This window comes from Fragaria vesca, linkage group LG5 (assembly GCF_000184155.1).
Source record: "Fragaria vesca subsp. vesca linkage group LG5, FraVesHawaii_1.0, whole genome shotgun sequence".
NCBI lineage: Eukaryota > Viridiplantae > Streptophyta > Magnoliopsida > Rosales > Rosaceae > Fragaria > Fragaria vesca.
In genome coordinates this window covers 27,962,868-27,979,606 of record NC_020495.1, presented here as the reverse complement: position 1 = coordinate 27,979,606, position 16,739 = coordinate 27,962,868, and the positions used below count along the sequence as shown (strand labels likewise).

General features: G+C 38.2%; 3 protein-coding genes across 3 annotated transcripts; 2 read left to right on the top strand and 1 right to left on the bottom strand.

Annotated features, from left to right (window-relative positions):
- Positions 1-2,930: 2,930 nt before the first annotated feature.
- On the top strand, positions 2,931-6,243 carry LOC101305955 (pentatricopeptide repeat-containing protein At4g18520-like). The gene is made up of 2 exons (XM_004301895.1): positions 2,931-3,009; positions 4,190-6,243. Exons 1-2 carry the CDS (start codon positions 2,931-2,933, stop codon positions 5,860-5,862), a joined length of 1,752 nt encoding a protein of 583 aa, XP_004301943.1. The 3' UTR covers positions 5,863-6,243.
- Positions 6,244-8,178: 1,935 nt separating this feature from the next.
- Positions 8,179-13,051, top strand: LOC101305673. Its single transcript, XM_004301894.1, has 6 exons — positions 8,179-9,666; positions 10,890-10,945; positions 11,317-11,547; positions 11,680-11,971; positions 12,271-12,467; positions 12,665-13,051. The coding sequence occupies exons 1-6, from the start codon at positions 8,179-8,181 to the stop codon at positions 12,816-12,818; spliced, it is 2,418 nt and encodes an 805-aa protein (XP_004301942.1). The 3' UTR covers positions 12,819-13,051.
- A 1,286-nt stretch (positions 13,052-14,337) lies between these two features.
- Positions 14,338-16,307, bottom strand: LOC101291832 (probable glycerol-3-phosphate acyltransferase 3-like). The gene is made up of 2 exons (XM_004300614.1): positions 15,582-16,307; positions 14,338-15,476 (listed from the first exon to the last, which is right to left on the bottom strand). The coding sequence occupies exons 1-2, from the start codon at positions 16,299-16,301 to the stop codon at positions 14,583-14,585; spliced, it is 1,614 nt and encodes a 537-aa protein (XP_004300662.1). The 5' UTR covers positions 16,302-16,307; the 3' UTR covers positions 14,338-14,582.
- Positions 16,308-16,739: the final 432 nt, after the last annotated feature.

Here is a 16,739-nt window from a genome sequence, read left to right as displayed (position 1 = left end):
AGTTAGGCACAAAAGCTAATAAGGTGCCCTAAGAGGGCAGACACGAGGGCCAAAGCAAGGTAAAAAGTTTTTGACTTTTGTCCTTAGGTAAACTAAAAAAGGGAGAGGACATATGTAGCTGTCTTAGGCCAAGTAAAAGACAAACAAACTTTCCTACACAATGTTTGATTTAAAAGCAAAAGACAAGAAAGTTTTGTAAACTTTTTCCAAAAGTATAAGACCACATTGGTTTGGCAAAACACTTCAACTTTGATATCAAACAAAAACAGCTGCTAAATTGGTTTGGGTATCACAAACACAGCTGTAGTCTTATAGCTCTAAATCATGAGTCACGGGTTGAGATAAATGCATCAAACCCAAGATTAATTTGAGCACTAAGGCAAGACCTTTATCCTAGTTGTGAATTTGAAATTCAAATAAGGATTTTACCCGGACATAAGATTAATGCAACAATGGTAAAAAAAACCTAAACATAAGACAACAAAACAAAATATCAAAAAACTGGACAACCAGACAACAAGGGTATAAAAATTAAAAATTGTCTGCACTACTTTAAACTTTGTTGATGTATCTCTTGACTGTGCCTAGGAGCGTTAGTAACAACAAAAACGTGGACAGTTTGAAGAAAGAATACCATCCTGCCATGAAATAAGACATGAATTTTCTTGTTTGCATAGTTGAAATAACACATGAATTTTCTTGTTTGCATAGTTGAGATTCAGTCTTTCTTGTAAGGTTCACGAAAGATTAAATCAAATCATATAAGAAAGATTAACATGTTTAAGATTGAGATTCGGTCTTTCATGTAAGGTTAATTTACAAAAAACTTAAAGAAACATGCTTGAAAAATGGCTAAACGAGAGTAAGATACTTATGTGGAGCTAATAGTATGTTGTTATGTTTGCAGGGTATATACATATATATCCCAGCTATGATTGGCATGATCAGAGATCATCTGGACATATGCGTATGTCTAGAAAGGAAGAAGTTAGTCGCAGGACGAACTTTGTTAAATCTCTTCTCTAATTTTGTTGTTTAATTTTTTTTTCTTTTATCAAATACTAAGCCACTGTACAAAAAGATTCAAAAAGTCCACCCTGCAAAACAACTGTGAACTTGAAACCCAAACCCAGCAATCCACCAATCAAAACTAAACAAACAATGATATTAAGATTTTGGATTTCAAGTTTGAAACATGCAAAAGCTGAAAACTTATACTTGGAATCCAAAAAGAGGGGCTTAGATTGATTATGCAGTAGCAAGAAATCAAGCGGATGATGTCTGTCTTGTCTGTTCTCTTGCATCTATCTTATGAGGCGTGGCCTGACATTACCTTTGTGGTTCATTTTTAGCAGTCGATCTCAGTAGATGACAGAGACACGATGCTTCTGATTAGAAATAAGGAGCATGTCCTCATGCCTTTCCCTCCTTTCCCTATCGTGAAGTGACCAAATTGAAACTAGTTGTAGCTCAACCAGCGTAGGCATAGGAATTCGATTAAGAATTCGACTGTTGACATCATCTAAAAACGCTGAAGGGAGTAGAGCAACAATCTGAAGGCGGACATCATCTGGAGCCTATGAAGAAGAAGGCAAGAAATCACTCATCTTGTAAAAACTTACAATGCAAAAACGCCAAAAGATTGGTTCTTGATGGATGGCCTCAAGAAACCCAGAAAAGAAAACAAGGGTAGGGTAAGGTTGATAATGGGTTTGGAAGAGGGTAATCTTCGAGGAAGGGTAATCTTTAAGAATGATGAATGGAAAACCCATAAAGTTTAAGGTTGCAGAACGCAGAAAGAAAGTTTCAGCGTCAGAGAGAGAGAGAGAGGAATAAGAAGTAGTTTGGAGCCAATTTTCAAAAAGAGTGATGTGGCACGAATTAAAGGGTATTTTCTTTCGCAAACTCAGGTCTAGGATGAAGAGGCCCAACTTTTGACCTGCTTTAAAAAAAAAAGTTACACCAGGTAGTTATGGATACTAAAGAAATTGATGATGTGAAAGAAGTTATCATTTTTGTTTGAAATGAGATGGATTCGGCAACTCACGTCCTCAAGGTTGAATTATTACGCCAAAAATGTATGCATTCCATGCTTCGTGTATTGAAGTTTTTTTTTATAATTTATGTACAAAAGAAGAAGTTACATTTATATAGGAAGCTAACTTTTAGTATCTCAACTTTCAAAACTCAAAATGATATCCTATATTCTTACCCGACCGAAAAATGATATATGAAACCATTAGCTCTGTTAAGTAGAATTATGGATAAAAATAGGAATGAAGGGCGATCATTTCATGATAAACATATACATGTCGTCAATCTCCTTAACGAAGTTAACGATTCCATATATCATTCTTCCACCGGGGTAAGGACGTGGGATACCGTTTTAAAGTTTTTGAAATATGAGATATCAAAAGTTAGCCTCTCTAAAAGGTCATACACTATTTGAAACACTATTTGAACCACTTTCTCTTTGTGTAGGGAAGAAGATGTTAACTTGTATAGGTAATGTCTATTTTAACAGCCCAACTACCACTTTTTTTTTAATACGAAAAATAGAGTTACAACGAGTTTCCTTTAAGGCAACCAAAGTTACAACAATCAAATTGAAAATCATGCGAAAGTTGAGGATGAATAACCCCAAGCCAAATCTTTGGAGAACTAAGATTATGACCAATCCCAGCTAAAGCGTCTGCCAAGAAATTGGCTTCCCGAAATGTGTGAGAGAAAACTATGTTATCCAAGCCATCAGCAATGAGGGAGATATCTTTAATAAGTGACTTGAGATGCTAGAAAGGCTCCCAAACCTTGTTGATGTAGTTTATAACCAAGAGAGAGTCTCCTTCAACAATGACATACTTGTAATTGAACTGTTTAGCAACCAAGAGGCCTTCTTTTAAGGCATTACACTCCGCAATTGGGACGCCAAAATGAGGAAGCTGACGTGCACCAACAATAAGAGGCTTTCCAGCAGAATCTCTAATGACGAAACCAGCCTAACTACCACTGGTATATATTTTGTTTAGTTATTGAAAGTCTAAAACACTCATATTTTAGAGATTTTTATGGCGGCTAATTCTCCTCATCTTTTGGATATTGAGGAAAATGATTATGTGTATGGGCATCTCCAACAAGGGTCACAAAACCCATACCCAAACTTAATACCCAAAATATTTCTTCTCTAACCATTAAAACTCAAACCCATAAATGGGTTCCTACTAACCAAGTGACCTATTTTGGGTCGACTCCGTGGAAGGAAACCCATTTCATTGGCACGGGGCCCATGAGAAGAGAGAGACATGTGAAGAAAGGAGAAGGCTAGGACATAGACGCGCAAAGTGAGGAAGTGCATTATACATGCACTAAAAAAATGAAAAAAATTGGATGATTGTAGCTGACGCGCTCTACATTTAGTTGATAGGATGAGCAAGTGGGTCCTCCCACTATGTGTTATATTTATTGGCTTCCAACAGTAAATAATTAAATAAAATGACTTAAATTTGGGTATAAGTATGAGTTTTTATATAATGGTTGGAGATGAAATATGAGTTTGAATAGTAATAGATTTACGTGAGTTAAAAAATGAGTTTGAGTATGAGTTTTAGGTAGGGTTGTCAGACATGCCTTAAGAAGTTACCATAGTTGGTGAGAAAAGGAGATGGATTCAACAAGCACCTTGAGGTAGAGTTATGTCGTCAAAAATGCATACATACCAATACCATGCGTCGTATATTGAAGATCTCATACTTTCTGTATGGTAGTATTTGAATGTGTTTCATTTTTGTAAAATGTGGAACCTTGTACGAGGCGATGTAGATATTTTCATAAGCATTCAAATACAAACTTCCGTTTTCAGACACGATATTTTTGGAAGGTGCTACTCTCTGACTTGACCCATTTTGGTAATGAGCTGAAGTTAATGCTCGCCGGAGTTCACCTATCTCAAGCTCAGATTTCCTTCACCCTTCGTTTCGCGCCATTTTCAAACCCCCTAAATAGTAGGCAATGCTTTCGCCAACTTTTCCGCCACCACATATTAGCCTCAATCTCCATCAAACACCTTCTCTCTTCTCTTTTCAACCACCAAAACCAATAAAGCATTCAAATTCAAGAACCATAAACCCCAAACCCCACACTAATTTCCGTTCTTCTTACTCTGAAACCCCATCTTCTGCATACACTGTTCAAGATTTGAGCACCCCGGAAAACCCAGAAGCCGAATTCTCCAATACACAGACGCTGACCCAGAGCTTAAGGCCCTATCTACTTGCGCTTTGGCTTCGGTCATGTCGTAGTCTAAAGGAAGTGAGAAGAGTTCATGCGCTTATATTGAGGTGTATATGTAATCCTGTTACGTATGTTTATAATAATTTGATGTGTGCGTATCTGGGTTTTGGGGAGTTAGTGAATGCACGCAAAGTGTTTGATGAAATGGCCGTGAGAAATGTGGTTTCTTGGACTGCTATTGTTAATGGGTACTTGAACTTTGGGTTGGATGATGAAGCTTTGGGGTTGTTTAGTGAGGCTGTTGACGAGGGGATTCAACCGAATGGGAATATGTTTGTGTGCGTCTTGAATTTGTGTTGTAAAAGGTTGGATTATGAGCTGGGGAGGCAAGTCCATGCCGGGGTTGTGAAAGGTGGGTGGAGTAACATGATTGTTGACAGCACTATTGTTAAGTTGTATGCGCAATGTGGAGAGTTTTCAAGTGCTTTCCGCGCGTTTGATCAGATGCCCAAATTGGATGTCATTTGTTGGACAACTATGATAACTGCTTGTTCTCAACAAGGGCGTGGGATGGAGGCTTTCTCGCTGTTCGCACAGATGTTGAGTGACGGGTTTTCTCCGAATGAGTTTACTGTGTGCGGTGTGCTCAAGGCTTGTGGTGAAGAGAAGGAGTTAAGGTTTGGGAGACAGTTACATGGTGCCATAGTCAAGAAGATTTACAAGAGTGATATTTTTGTAGCCACTGCTCTTGTGGATATGTATGCAAAGTGCGGGGAGATTGAAGACTCGAGATACGTGTTTGATGGAATGAGGAACAGAAACACAGTTACATGGACATCTATTATAGCAGGGTATGCGAGGAAGGGTCTCAGCGAGGAAGCCATATGCCTCTTTCGGCTGATGAAGAGGCGCAATATACATGTCAACAACTTGACTATTGTAAGCATCCTCAGAGCTTGTGGATTGATTAGGTGTTCACCGATAGGTAGGGAAGTTCACGCACATATAATCAAGAACTCAGTTGAAACAAACTTATATCTAGGAAGTACTCTAGTCTGGTTCTACTGCAAGTGCGGTGAGTACTCTACTGCCACAAAGGTCCTCCAGCAAATGCCTCTTAGGGATGTTGTCTCGTGGACTGCCATCATTTCGGGTTGTGCACATCTTGGACATGAGTCTGAAGCTATTGAGTTATTGAAAGAAATGATGGAGGACGGGGTGGAACCCAATGCATTTACTTATTCATCTGCTCTGAAAGCATGCGCTAACTTGGAAACTGTTCTGCATGGTCAATTGGTTCACTCCTCTGCAAATAAAAGTCCGGCCATGTCCAATGTGTATGTGGGGAGCGCTTTGATTTACATGTACGCAAAATGTGGCTATGTAACGGAGGCCTCTCAAGTTTTTGACAGCATGCCGGAACGGAATCTGGTCTCGTGGAAGGCTATGATAGTGGGTTATGCAAGGAATGGTCACTGTCAAGAGGCCTTGAAGCTCATGTATCGAATGCAAGCAGAGGGTTTTGAGCTGGATGATTACATTGTTGCTACGGTGCTCACTGCATGTGGAGATCTTGAGTGGGATATGGATCCTTCATTTGAGTGTAGCCTGCGGTCCAGGTTATCTTTTTCCTGATTACAAAATTCAGATTAAACTGCCTTGATTACATATTTATCCACTATAAGCAGCATACCTATCAACTGAACGAGGAAAGAAATGTTACAATGAAGTAATGGGAGAAACCCAGTCGTCAAGATTGGATTGCCACGAACTCCTCTCTGATAGCGCCTGCTCTTTCGTTATATTTAGGATGAGTTGGAGCCTTCAGCTTTACTGAGTTACTGAGTTGGGAAACACACAACACTGGATGAGAACAATTAGCATGGTAGACTCTATAGGCTGTGCTACTAGTGAATACTGTTAGTGTAGCTAATGTGAAACAGTGTACTTTATAAGAGGCAGGAAGATGTACCGTAGAACTTTCCACTCTGTGCATATTCAGGCAATATAACTTCATCACTGAGGGAAATATCTATTTCTAAAGAACGAAATAGAAAGCCAACCTATTAGTCTCATTCCCTTGATCCCGTTCGACCTGAAAACCGTGAGTCCGTGACACCTCCATTTCTGTTTCCGTTTTCATTTCTTCTTCAGAAAACAACCACCATCATTATCTATTTTCTTCTAGAAAAAGGCCAGTCTAGTTTTGTGTGTAAGGAGGTCGTTATCTATTTTTAATCACAATTAGCTAGAGATGTCACAACAACATCACCAATTTTACACTTTGAAAAATCTTGTAGAAAAGGAAGAGTTTTCTTACTTCAAATGCAAATCTTGTTAAAAGAAGAAAGATTTTTCGATTGGAGGCTATATGGCATTACATCTTCTCCAAATTCCTTGTGTATTTATTATTGAAATATAAATGAGAGTTGGTCAAAAAAGAAAAAAAAAAACCATTGACACTACAAAAGGCAAAAACCCAAAACCACGGACTTCCCGCTTCATGCGCCCCTCTCTTCCCTCTGAAAATCCATGTCGTTTTCATTTCAATCTTTTCTTTTGCCCTAAATTTCCCAATTTCCATTTCACACATCTCACGCCCTAAAATTCCCTTTCCGATCTTCCTCCGTCACTCCTTCTCTCTCTCCTTCTCTCTCTCTCTCTCTCTCTCTCTCTCTCTCTCTCTCTCTCTCTCTCTCTCTCTCTCGCGCGGCGGCTTCTTCTCTCCGGACCAAAACGCCGCCGTTTCAGATCCGTCAGGTTTGCTCTCTGTTAGCATCTGTGAATTTTTCACTTGATTCCTGTAATCAAACGGTTAATATTGGGTTTGCGATTGATTTTCTTTGATATATTCAGTTATGCTTTTACTGTGGTTTGGTCAAAATGTTGAAAATTTCAACCTTTGCCTTGTTGCTAGTTTATTGGAAATGTTGAAGGTTGAAAGAGCATTGTTTAGACCTTTGTTTCATTAATATTGTAGTATTGTTTAGACCTTCGTTTCGTGATTTCGGTTGAGCTGAATGTTGGGGAAGTTTTTGGGATAAGAATGTTGAAATGACTGGTTATAAGACTGTAACTTGTTGAAATGGAGTTGTTGTTTGGTTGCACCGGTGAGAGTTAGGTGAGGTTTAAGCAACATAATTTGTGAAGAACACTATTTTTGACGAATGAGAAAATAAATCTAACCTGAATAGGTAGGCGTTCTTTCATTCTTTGAGTTTGGTAGCTCTATTTGGTTTTAAAACGAGCTTGTTTGTGAGGTGTGTTCTTGTTTACACCAGTGAGGTTTACGTGGCATAGACAAGGGGTAATATATACATAACCAGGTTTTGATGTGAAGGTTAGAACTTTAGTTAGATGTTACTATGCTGTAACTGATAAGAGTTGGACGAAGAATTTAGTGGTATTGCGGATGGATTGGTGGTTGAAGCTTGGAAACCAGGACCTGTGCGGAAAGTTTTTCTTTACTGACATTTTGACAATTTGCTCACGACTGTCTAAGCTTTAATTGTATTACCAAATGACAGTGTTGCTAGACTTGTTGTAGATATTCTTTTTATGCTATGGTGTTGCAGATAGTTTCTATGAATTAGCAGTTGACAATATCTGTTATCATTAGAATTCCGACACTTGAATTCCTTCGAGCATGACATTGTTAACTTTTAAAAATATGCAGGATTTTTCATAAAGTTATTCAACATTTAAAGCAGAGGCAGCAGTGTTTGATGAGCCTAGTCGTTGAAATATAACCTCGCTGGCCTCATAGAGAAGGAGGGTTCAACTGAGGAAAATATCACAAGTTCACTGTCTGCTGAAAAGGTGGACAGAGATTCACTTGCTATTCAGAAAGAAGAGCAGGGAGTACCATCAAAGGATACGAAATCTCTGAGTATCTGCAGTGGTGGTCCCACGTTAGACTATAATCATGGAGAAGATAAATTGGCTGACAAGATGGACATGAGTGGGAATTTGAACTGCAAAGATCAGGGAGACAAGTTAGGCACTCATCAAGGTCACATTGATATGGGTGGGCAGAACTATAACAGCAGGGATTCCAAGTATAAGACTCAAGAAAGAGAGTTGGACTCGGAAAAGGGACAAAAGAATACTGCTGATAAGGTGGAGTCAAATGCTAACGAAGAAAATCTAGACAGTGATCAAGGAGACAGGTTAGAAAATGATCAAAGTCACAGAGACATGGGTGAGAAGAGCAATGACAGCAGCGGCTCCAAGTATAAGAGTGAAGAAATAGAGTTGGACTCGAAAAAGGGACAAAAGAACCCTGATGATAAGTTGGAGTCAAATGCTAAAGAAGAAAATCTAGACTATGATCTGGCAGACAAGTTACAAAATGATCAAAATCACAGAGACCTGGGTGAGAAGAGCAATGACAGCAGGGGCTCCAAGTATAAGAGTGAAGAAAGAGAGTTGGACTCGAAGAAGGGACAAAAGAACCCTGATGATAAGGTGGAGTCAAATGCTAAAGAAGAAAATCTAGACAATGATGGTAAATATTTGCAATCTAAAGCTCAAGAGGAGACAGAAAAAGTTTTTGGCGTGGAGAAGGAGCTTGAGCCGGTTGATGGAACAGAAGTTTCAGGGATGGAAGCTTACACAAGCATGTCCATCCATTCTCTGGATCCTGATATGGAAACCCCTGGAGTAGTTGAAAAGGCAGTAGCACTTAAGAACTTTATTAAGGTTAAGAGTGTAGTTGCAGTCACCAGTTTCCTCTGTCGCTTTTCTGGAAACAGAAACAAAGGTGGACCGGATGTTGCTGATGATGCAGATAAGAATTTTTCAGATTCCATTAAGGACAGTGAAGTTGGAGATGCCTCTCAGAAAACATTGGAAAGACCTGCATGGAATCCCCTTAGCTTTATTAAAATGTACCCAGATGTTGATGGAAGGAATAAAGCTGAGGATGCAAATGATGAACCAGAACATCCTATAGCCATGAAAGGGAGAATAATATTGTACACAAGGTTAGGGTGCCAGGACTGCAAAGATGCCAGGTTATTTTTGTATTGGAAGAAGCTCAGATATACGGAGATCAATATTGATGTGTACCCTAGTAGAAAGCAGGAGTTAGAGAAATTTTCTGGGTCTTCTACTGTTCCAAAGGTGTTCTTCAATGAAGTCCTTATTGGAGGTTTGAGTGAACTAAAGGGCCTGGAAGACTCTGGCAAGCTTGATGAGAAGATTGATTATCTGGTTAGTGAAGCACCATCATTTGAAGCTCCTTTGCCACCTCTTTCAGGTGAAGATGATGTTTCCAATAGTGGAGCTATTGATGAACTGGCTCTTATTGTCCGGAAAATGAAAGAATTTGTTGTTGTGAAGGACCGGTTTTACAAAATGCGCAGGTTCACAAAGAGTTTTTCAGGTTCAGAAGCAGTGGATTTCTTGTCAGAGGATCAGTATCTAGAAAGGGAAGAGGTTAGTGGGATTTTTTATCTTTTATATTTTAGTGGTCAAATTGGCCTGATTCTTTTTCTTTTTCTAAGGAATTAACTAGCATGATTTTCTTCAACTTGGTGATTGTAAAACATACTTTTGTTTTCTTTTTCATATGCACCAGAGTTGAGTATCTTGGATTTACCACAATTTCAAAATCAGTTTCTACATATGATGTTTTCTTACTCATTACATTTTCTAGGTATCAAGTACAAGTATAACCAAGTATGATATTCGTTTGGTCAATTTGTTTGAGTATCGGAGGAGAGTTTATATTGAAGACTCAGTGTGTTTTATGAGGATTCATGCCAATTTATTTAATTTTTTAATTTATTTTATTCTGGGGGGAAAAGATCATTTGAATTGAGTTCAGTATGAGGCAAGTAGTAAATGGTTTTAGAACATCGTGTTTTTATTCTGTGTTGAACTGTCAACTCAAATTCCTTGATACGCTATTCAACTAGATAAGTAAAAGTTTTCTAATACAATAATACTGGAAAAATGTGATGATTGTTATCTGTAGCAGAATAGTTCTCATTCATATCTGAGTGGCTCTTAGTGATTAGTAAGCAGAACACGTTTTTTGGGATAGATTACAGCACGGTTTAGCCATTAGGTGTCTAGGAATCACTGTCAGACTGTCTGATTCATGAATATTGATATCTCAAAGTTAACCTCCTAAGTTGCTTAGTAAACTATGGTACATTCAGTTAAATTTAAGACCATATGTCTGAAGTCTCATAGTAACATTAAGAAGTGATATGAATGAGATGGATGATGTCTTACAAGTTACAACATTCTGCATGCAACTATACCTTATGGTAAGTTGCAATTTTTGCTCAGAGCTACCATACATAACTACTCTTAATCTTATGACAACGATGGTGACGAGTTTGAATTAGATTTTATCCTCTTTCTTAAGAGTTCTTAGGATAGATATTGCAAGCAGTGTTATACTATTATATCTGTTGTGCAAATACAAGCAAATGTAGTCTGTTTGAGCCTTATCATGCAGTCAATGACCAATGAAATGTGCATGGGGGTATGGTTTGTAAAAAGGGGTGTCAATCTCACCCCGTCCTTTGGTGATGGGGATGCCGATTTCACCCCCTTTACTTTGCAATCTACTCATAGTATATACATGTATTGTTAAGTCATAGTCTTATCAAGTCTCACTCTTGTTCTTGGTTTGTGTTGTGAGACAGGCTATCGAATTTGGTAGGAAGCTTGCAAGCAAACTCTTCTTTCAACATGTTCTTGAGTGAGTCCCTTGAGATATTCCTTTAACTGTCTCTCTTTCCACTTCATATCATTGTTAGAAAGCTTTTACATGAAATTAGTTTTATCTTGTTGTGCTAGAAAGTATTAAAAATAATTTAACACTTCTACCTGGTTGATTTACAATAGGAAAGTTTGGGAAATAAGCTCTGAGCTCCATGATTTCTTTTTTCTTTTAAAAAGCTACTGTTAGTGTTTGGACCCATCCGTTTTTTCTTTATAAAAATCAAATGTCTGAAACACAGGCAAATGTATTTAGTATTTCCTTTTTGTGTGAAACCAATCTGCAGAAAATAAATGGTTTCCACTATTAACAGTGTATATTTGTTCAATGATGCTTTTTCTTTGCTCTAGGGAAAATTTATTTGAGGATGGAAGCCACTTGTATCGGTTCCTGGATGATGATCCAGTTGTATCTCAATGTCAGAACATCCCAAAGGGTATAATTGATGTGAAGCCAAAGCCCATCATACAAATTGAATCAAGGTTGAGATTTGTAATGTGTGCCATCTTGGAAGCCTATGTGTCAGAAGATGGAAAACATATTGATTACAGAAGTATCCATGGAAGTGAGGAATTCGCAAGGTTCTTCTTTTCTTTTCTTTTTCTCCATTTTATTTTTCACCAATTAAATGTGTAGAGAACTGTAGATTATGTAACCTCTGTTTTTTTTTTTTTTCCCTATATAAGGTTGTGTTAATGGTAATATTTTTTTAGGTATCTGAGAACAGTAGAGGAGCTCCACAGAGTTGAAATGCAGGATATGCGGAGGGAGGATAAACTTGCTTTCTTTATAAATCTTTACAATATGATGGCCATCCATGCAATACTGGTATGGGGTCATCCAGATGGAGCAATAGAACGAAGGAAGTTGTTTGGAGACTTCAAATATGTTATTGGTGGGTCTGCATATTCACTTTCAGATATCCAAAATGGTATTTTACGGGGAAATCAGCGACCACCGTATAATCTCATGAAGCCGTTTAATCCAAAAGATAAGCGTGCCATGGTAATATCGTACAAATGCTTTTCAGTATTTGGTTTGAATTTATACTTGTTGCACTGGGGCTGTTTTTCTTGGAAGTTGTTACCTGACAAGTTTTGCATTAGTTACTTGTATGTAATCTACATGGAAGAACAATACTTCTGTGTCTTGGCCTATTTTTGGGGGTTTTATTTATTTTGAGAATGAGAGTTTGAACTACACCTTAGTTTGTTGAATTCAAGATTTTACTTTACTACTAGACAAGTCTTGTCACTTAATGTTGTCAATTCCTCTTGCTCATTTCTTTCCTCCATCTGTATCAGATGGCTCTTCCTTACCCAGAGCCTCTTATTCATTTTGCGCTGGTTTTTGGTACTCGATCTGGCCCTGTCCTCCAATGTTATTCTCCAGGGGACATTGACAAAGAATTAATGGAAGCTGCTCGTGGTTTCTTAAGAAATGGAGGTCTTATTATTGATTTTGATACCAAGGTTGCATCAGCTACTAAGATTCTTAAATGGTAAGTTCCTGAGCACTTACTGTGTGTACTTTTCTGATATAAGAAGATGAATATACATGCATGGTTTAAATGGGGGTCTAATGATCAGTTAGTTTCTCTAGCAGGAGTCCAATCCAAAATATTACTTTTATTTGAGTGACATTCTGTAAATGTTTTATAATTACTCATCTCATGTAATGGTACTTCTTGATGCTCAGGTTTAGCATAGATTTCGGTAAGAATGAAATGGAGGTGCTGAAGCACTCATCAAACTACTTGGAACCAGCTATTTCAGAAGCTTTACTGGAGTTGCTTGCGACCTCTCAGCTGAAGGTGATATATCAGCCTTATGACTGGGGTTTGAACTGTTAACATTAGTTACATAGCTTTCTTTCATACACCACATACAGCTTTATATAGCTTCCCTAGTTTTACGAAAATTAGCATGAGTGAAGTGATGAGCTACTTTCGTTATTGATATGTACATGTGTAGTCTGATAGACATACAGGACAGTCATTTGCTTGAGAAATAGATTAGCAGGGTCATGTTGCTTAAATTTCATCAGTTGTACCTTTTTAAGTAGTCAAGCCTAGTATCATTACATCAAAAGCAAGATTTGAACCAAATAACAGGGACTCAGGCAACCAAAATCAAAGCTTTAGAACCAGCCTCAAGAACACAACACCATAGGTACGTATTTGAATAATTTTAGTCGAGTCACCTTTCCTCAGTTTGTGAAAGAATCATTAAGGTTTGTCGAAATCGGTGTCTAGGGTTCAGAAAATGTAGTATAACCAACCAAAGAAGTTGCATTCACGGGTAAAGTGAGGTAGGAAGAGCTTTAGGATTCAAGTGGACAAGTCTCACAAGGAAGTTGAAGCATATATAGGCACTGGGCAGGCAGCTATAGGACTCATGACTACAAAGAAAATGATGGGAGCTCCATTTTGTTGAATGATTCTACAAGTATGATATATATAGAGTTGGTGCTTTCACTCCCAACTCGAAAAGGGTTTGTTGCTTCTTTTTGTGACTTGCAGGAAAGCGAATACATGGAGGAAATTGATTCATTTGATTGTATGAGTTATTAAGGTCTGTTGGTTTGTTTGTTTTTTCATACAAGAAACTAAAATCACTGTCCAACCTACACCAAATTTCCAAAATCAACATAGGCGGACAAAGGAAGAGAATGATTCGACAATCTAGCAGTAGGGTCATGACCAACATTAGGAATGACATCGGTTACAAAGTTAGCACTGCGATTGATATGTCGAAAACTGAAGTGATGAAGTTGATTATAGGAGTTGTTAAGGTCCGGTATTGGCTAGCAGCACATTTGTCATGTTTATCTAATTCTGTGAGTTAACCAAAGAAATGTTTGTGTTGCATATTTAGCCATATAGGTTGTGAAATAGAAGCCAGAGGTCTCTTCTAATACGAAGTGATGGACGTGCCACTTGTTTGGCACACAATTTATGATGGAAATCATTGACATTATTGAAGTTGATGGGTCGGAATGGTCGGATGTCCAGAAGCCTCTTTCCTCTATGAAATTTTTTGATGGAAGCCACTTCCTTTGCTCATTTGGGGTTTTGCTTGCTTCAAATGGGAACATCATTACTTCATTACTCACTGAGGTTGACACACTAACATGCGTATCCTGTTTGTTTTGTTAATTGATGTGTGCACATTGGGTCTTATAATGTAGCGTTAAGTGTCATACATATCATCTTAATTACAATGTCATTAATATTGATATTATTCACATCACAGTACTTATACAGTTATACAGCAAGTATGTTGTGCATTTGACTCGTTTTATAGCACATCGAATCTTAAAATGTAGCGTTCAATGTCGCTACACTAATTTCGGTTAAACACATACATGTCGACAAAGATTTAACATTCAAAATTCTAGTTTTTTTTTTACACTCTTATATTCTTGAAATAAATTATACACGAACATTTTGAAAACTCGCTGACATGTTTACATGAGTTATGGGTCTGTAGCTATCACTAAACAATTCAATCCAAATCGAAATACAGTACACTTGATGCTAACAATATTAAACGACTTCTTTTCCCACACCATACAAATGCATTCCACCTGCTTGTCATAGTTCTCCGGTCACTGATCACCTTGATTCCTTCATGATTCCATCATTGCCTGCCAAGATCATATACTTGTCTTTCCTTGTGAGACTTGTGCACTTGAATCCCAGAGCTTTGCCTATCTCATTTTGCACCAGATTGGCAACTTCAAACCTTGACTTTCCACCAAACATGCATGTGTCTGATGGTTGTAACTTTTCAAGAATCCTGATTGTATAAACAGGATTTGGGTTCATGAAGTGAAAAATTGGATCCAAGAATTTAAAACCACTAGCAGTTGTGCCATAAAACATGTCAGCTTGGACATCTATGGCCACAGGAACAATGTCATCTGTCAGCTCAGCAAACAGAGGACTGAACCTCAACAAAAATGGCTCTCTGCATGTGGTGCCTTCTGGACAAACCACAAGGTCTCCTTGGCTCAACAACTTGTCCATTTGATTCCTATCTTTTTCTCTGTCCCTTGTTAATCTGATAGTCTTCATGGGAGCAATGATCTCATTGATTTTACTCAAACTGTATGTGACTGCAGTGAGAGATTTATCAGTAGCTACTTGCACATAGAGTGGATCAAGCAAGGTTCTGTGGTTGCAAACATAGAGTCTGCCTCTTGGTTTCACTTGATCTTCACCATTAGCTGATGTGTTTGAGGAACTGGGTTGTACTGAAACTGTGGTGATTGTACCAGTGAAGGCCAAGATTGGATTGCAAAGACAGTGAGGCAGAAACATGCCAACTATGAATCTGATGAAGTAGATGCAAAATCCTACGGGTAACCACATGAACATGGCCAAGGTGGCTATTGGGGTTGGTCTGAAAGCTAATCTTCCATCATGGAAAATCAATGGTTTTGGGTATTTCTCCCTTGGAAGGCTTTTCCAGTTTCTCTTCTCAGCTTCACTCACCAAGAAAACATTCTGCAACAAATTGACATTGTTAACTAAGGTTCCAAAAAACAGTTTCAAATGAATCTGTCTATTTATAGAGAGAGGGAAAGAGAGACAGAGATGAGATTCACCTACCTTGCAATTTTGAGAAAGGAGTTGCTGATGGAGAAACTTGTTGTGGCAACAAATACCAATTGTTTGACTATTACTTGGTTTTCCATCTCCAAGAATTTGACTCGACTCCAAACCTTTTGTGTTCATTTCCTCCATCAAACCCACACAGTATCCACCAACCACTCTGAGCTCTCTTGCAACAACAGCATCCACCCCAACATAGTCCTTCAGAAAACCTTCAACCATGACTCTAGGCAAGTCACTCACTGCCACTTTTTTCCCACACTTCATCACCACATCAAACCCTTCAATCCCAACATCTTCCAAGAAAAACTTGGGCAACACAGAATTCCCAATCCTCATTTTTTCCTTTCTAATACCAAAGAAACAAATGAACACCATTATGTTGAGACCTAGCTCTCCACCAACCAAACAAACAAAAGGGTACAAAAGAAACAAAGTAAGAGCTCTAAGGAAGCCACTAGCTTCAAAGGCCACAAGCATGAAGTAAGGGAAAAGTGAAGATGATTTCAACAATGTACCCTCAAACTGGAAAAACAGTACAGTATTTGACATTAGCCCTCCTAATTGATACGCAAGGGATGAGTTGTATTTCTGAAACTTGAAGTGGGTTGCATGGGATTTGCTAAACTTGTATTGCAAAGAGGATGTGCTCTTTGGCTTGCTAAGGACTTTGAAGGAAGAGGAAAGAGCTTCTAGGGAGAAAAGTTTGGCAGACATGATTGGTTGGCTACCACCTTATGAATATAGATGCTCCAATATATACTAGCTAGGATAATAAATGAGGCTTCTCTGATTAGGTATCGCATTTTCACCTCTTCGGAACTAATTAACGATCAGGGATTGAATAGGGACTCCGAGGCAATATGAGTTTTTACTCTATTTTTGGACAACAATTAACTTTACATTCCATCATACTCTACATTTAAATTTATTATTTCTATATATGGTCATATTTATGTCACAAAAAACTCTTACAACAATTCACATAAATTCAACCACAATACCGCGGTATGAGGGCACGATGAAAAACTTTTAAATAAGTGACCTCATAATATGCAATTATTTAATAGTTTAACCACATGGTGTGGTAAAGTTGGCCGAACTGCTTAGTATGAAACTCTCGTGTTGAGAGTTCGAGTCTCAACACCCATAATA

Excerpts from the sequence above, each read along its gene's own strand:
- LOC101305955 (XM_004301895.1), top strand. The coding sequence starts at position 2,931 with ATGAGGAAGCTGACGTGCACCAACAATAAGAGGCTTTCCAGCAGAATC. Across the intron at positions 3,010-4,189 it reads AACCAGCCTAACTACCACTG|ATTTGAGCACCCCGGAAAAC; the intron begins GTATATATTTTG and ends ACACTGTTCAAG.
- LOC101305673 (XM_004301894.1), top strand. The coding sequence starts at position 8,179 with ATGGACATGAGTGGGAATTTGAACTGCAAAGATCAGGGAGACAAGTTA. Across the intron at positions 9,667-10,889 it reads AGTATCTAGAAAGGGAAGAG|GCTATCGAATTTGGTAGGAA; the intron begins GTTAGTGGGATT and ends GTTGTGAGACAG. Across the intron at positions 10,946-11,316 it reads TTCTTTCAACATGTTCTTGA|GGAAAATTTATTTGAGGATG; the intron begins GTGAGTCCCTTG and ends TCTTTGCTCTAG.
- LOC101291832 (XM_004300614.1), bottom strand. The coding sequence starts at position 16,301 with ATGTCTGCCAAACTTTTCTCCCTAGAAGCTCTTTCCTCTTCCTTCAAA. Across the intron at positions 15,477-15,581 it reads TCCTTTCTCAAAATTGCAAG|AATGTTTTCTTGGTGAGTGA; the intron begins GTAGGTGAATCT and ends AATTTGTTGCAG.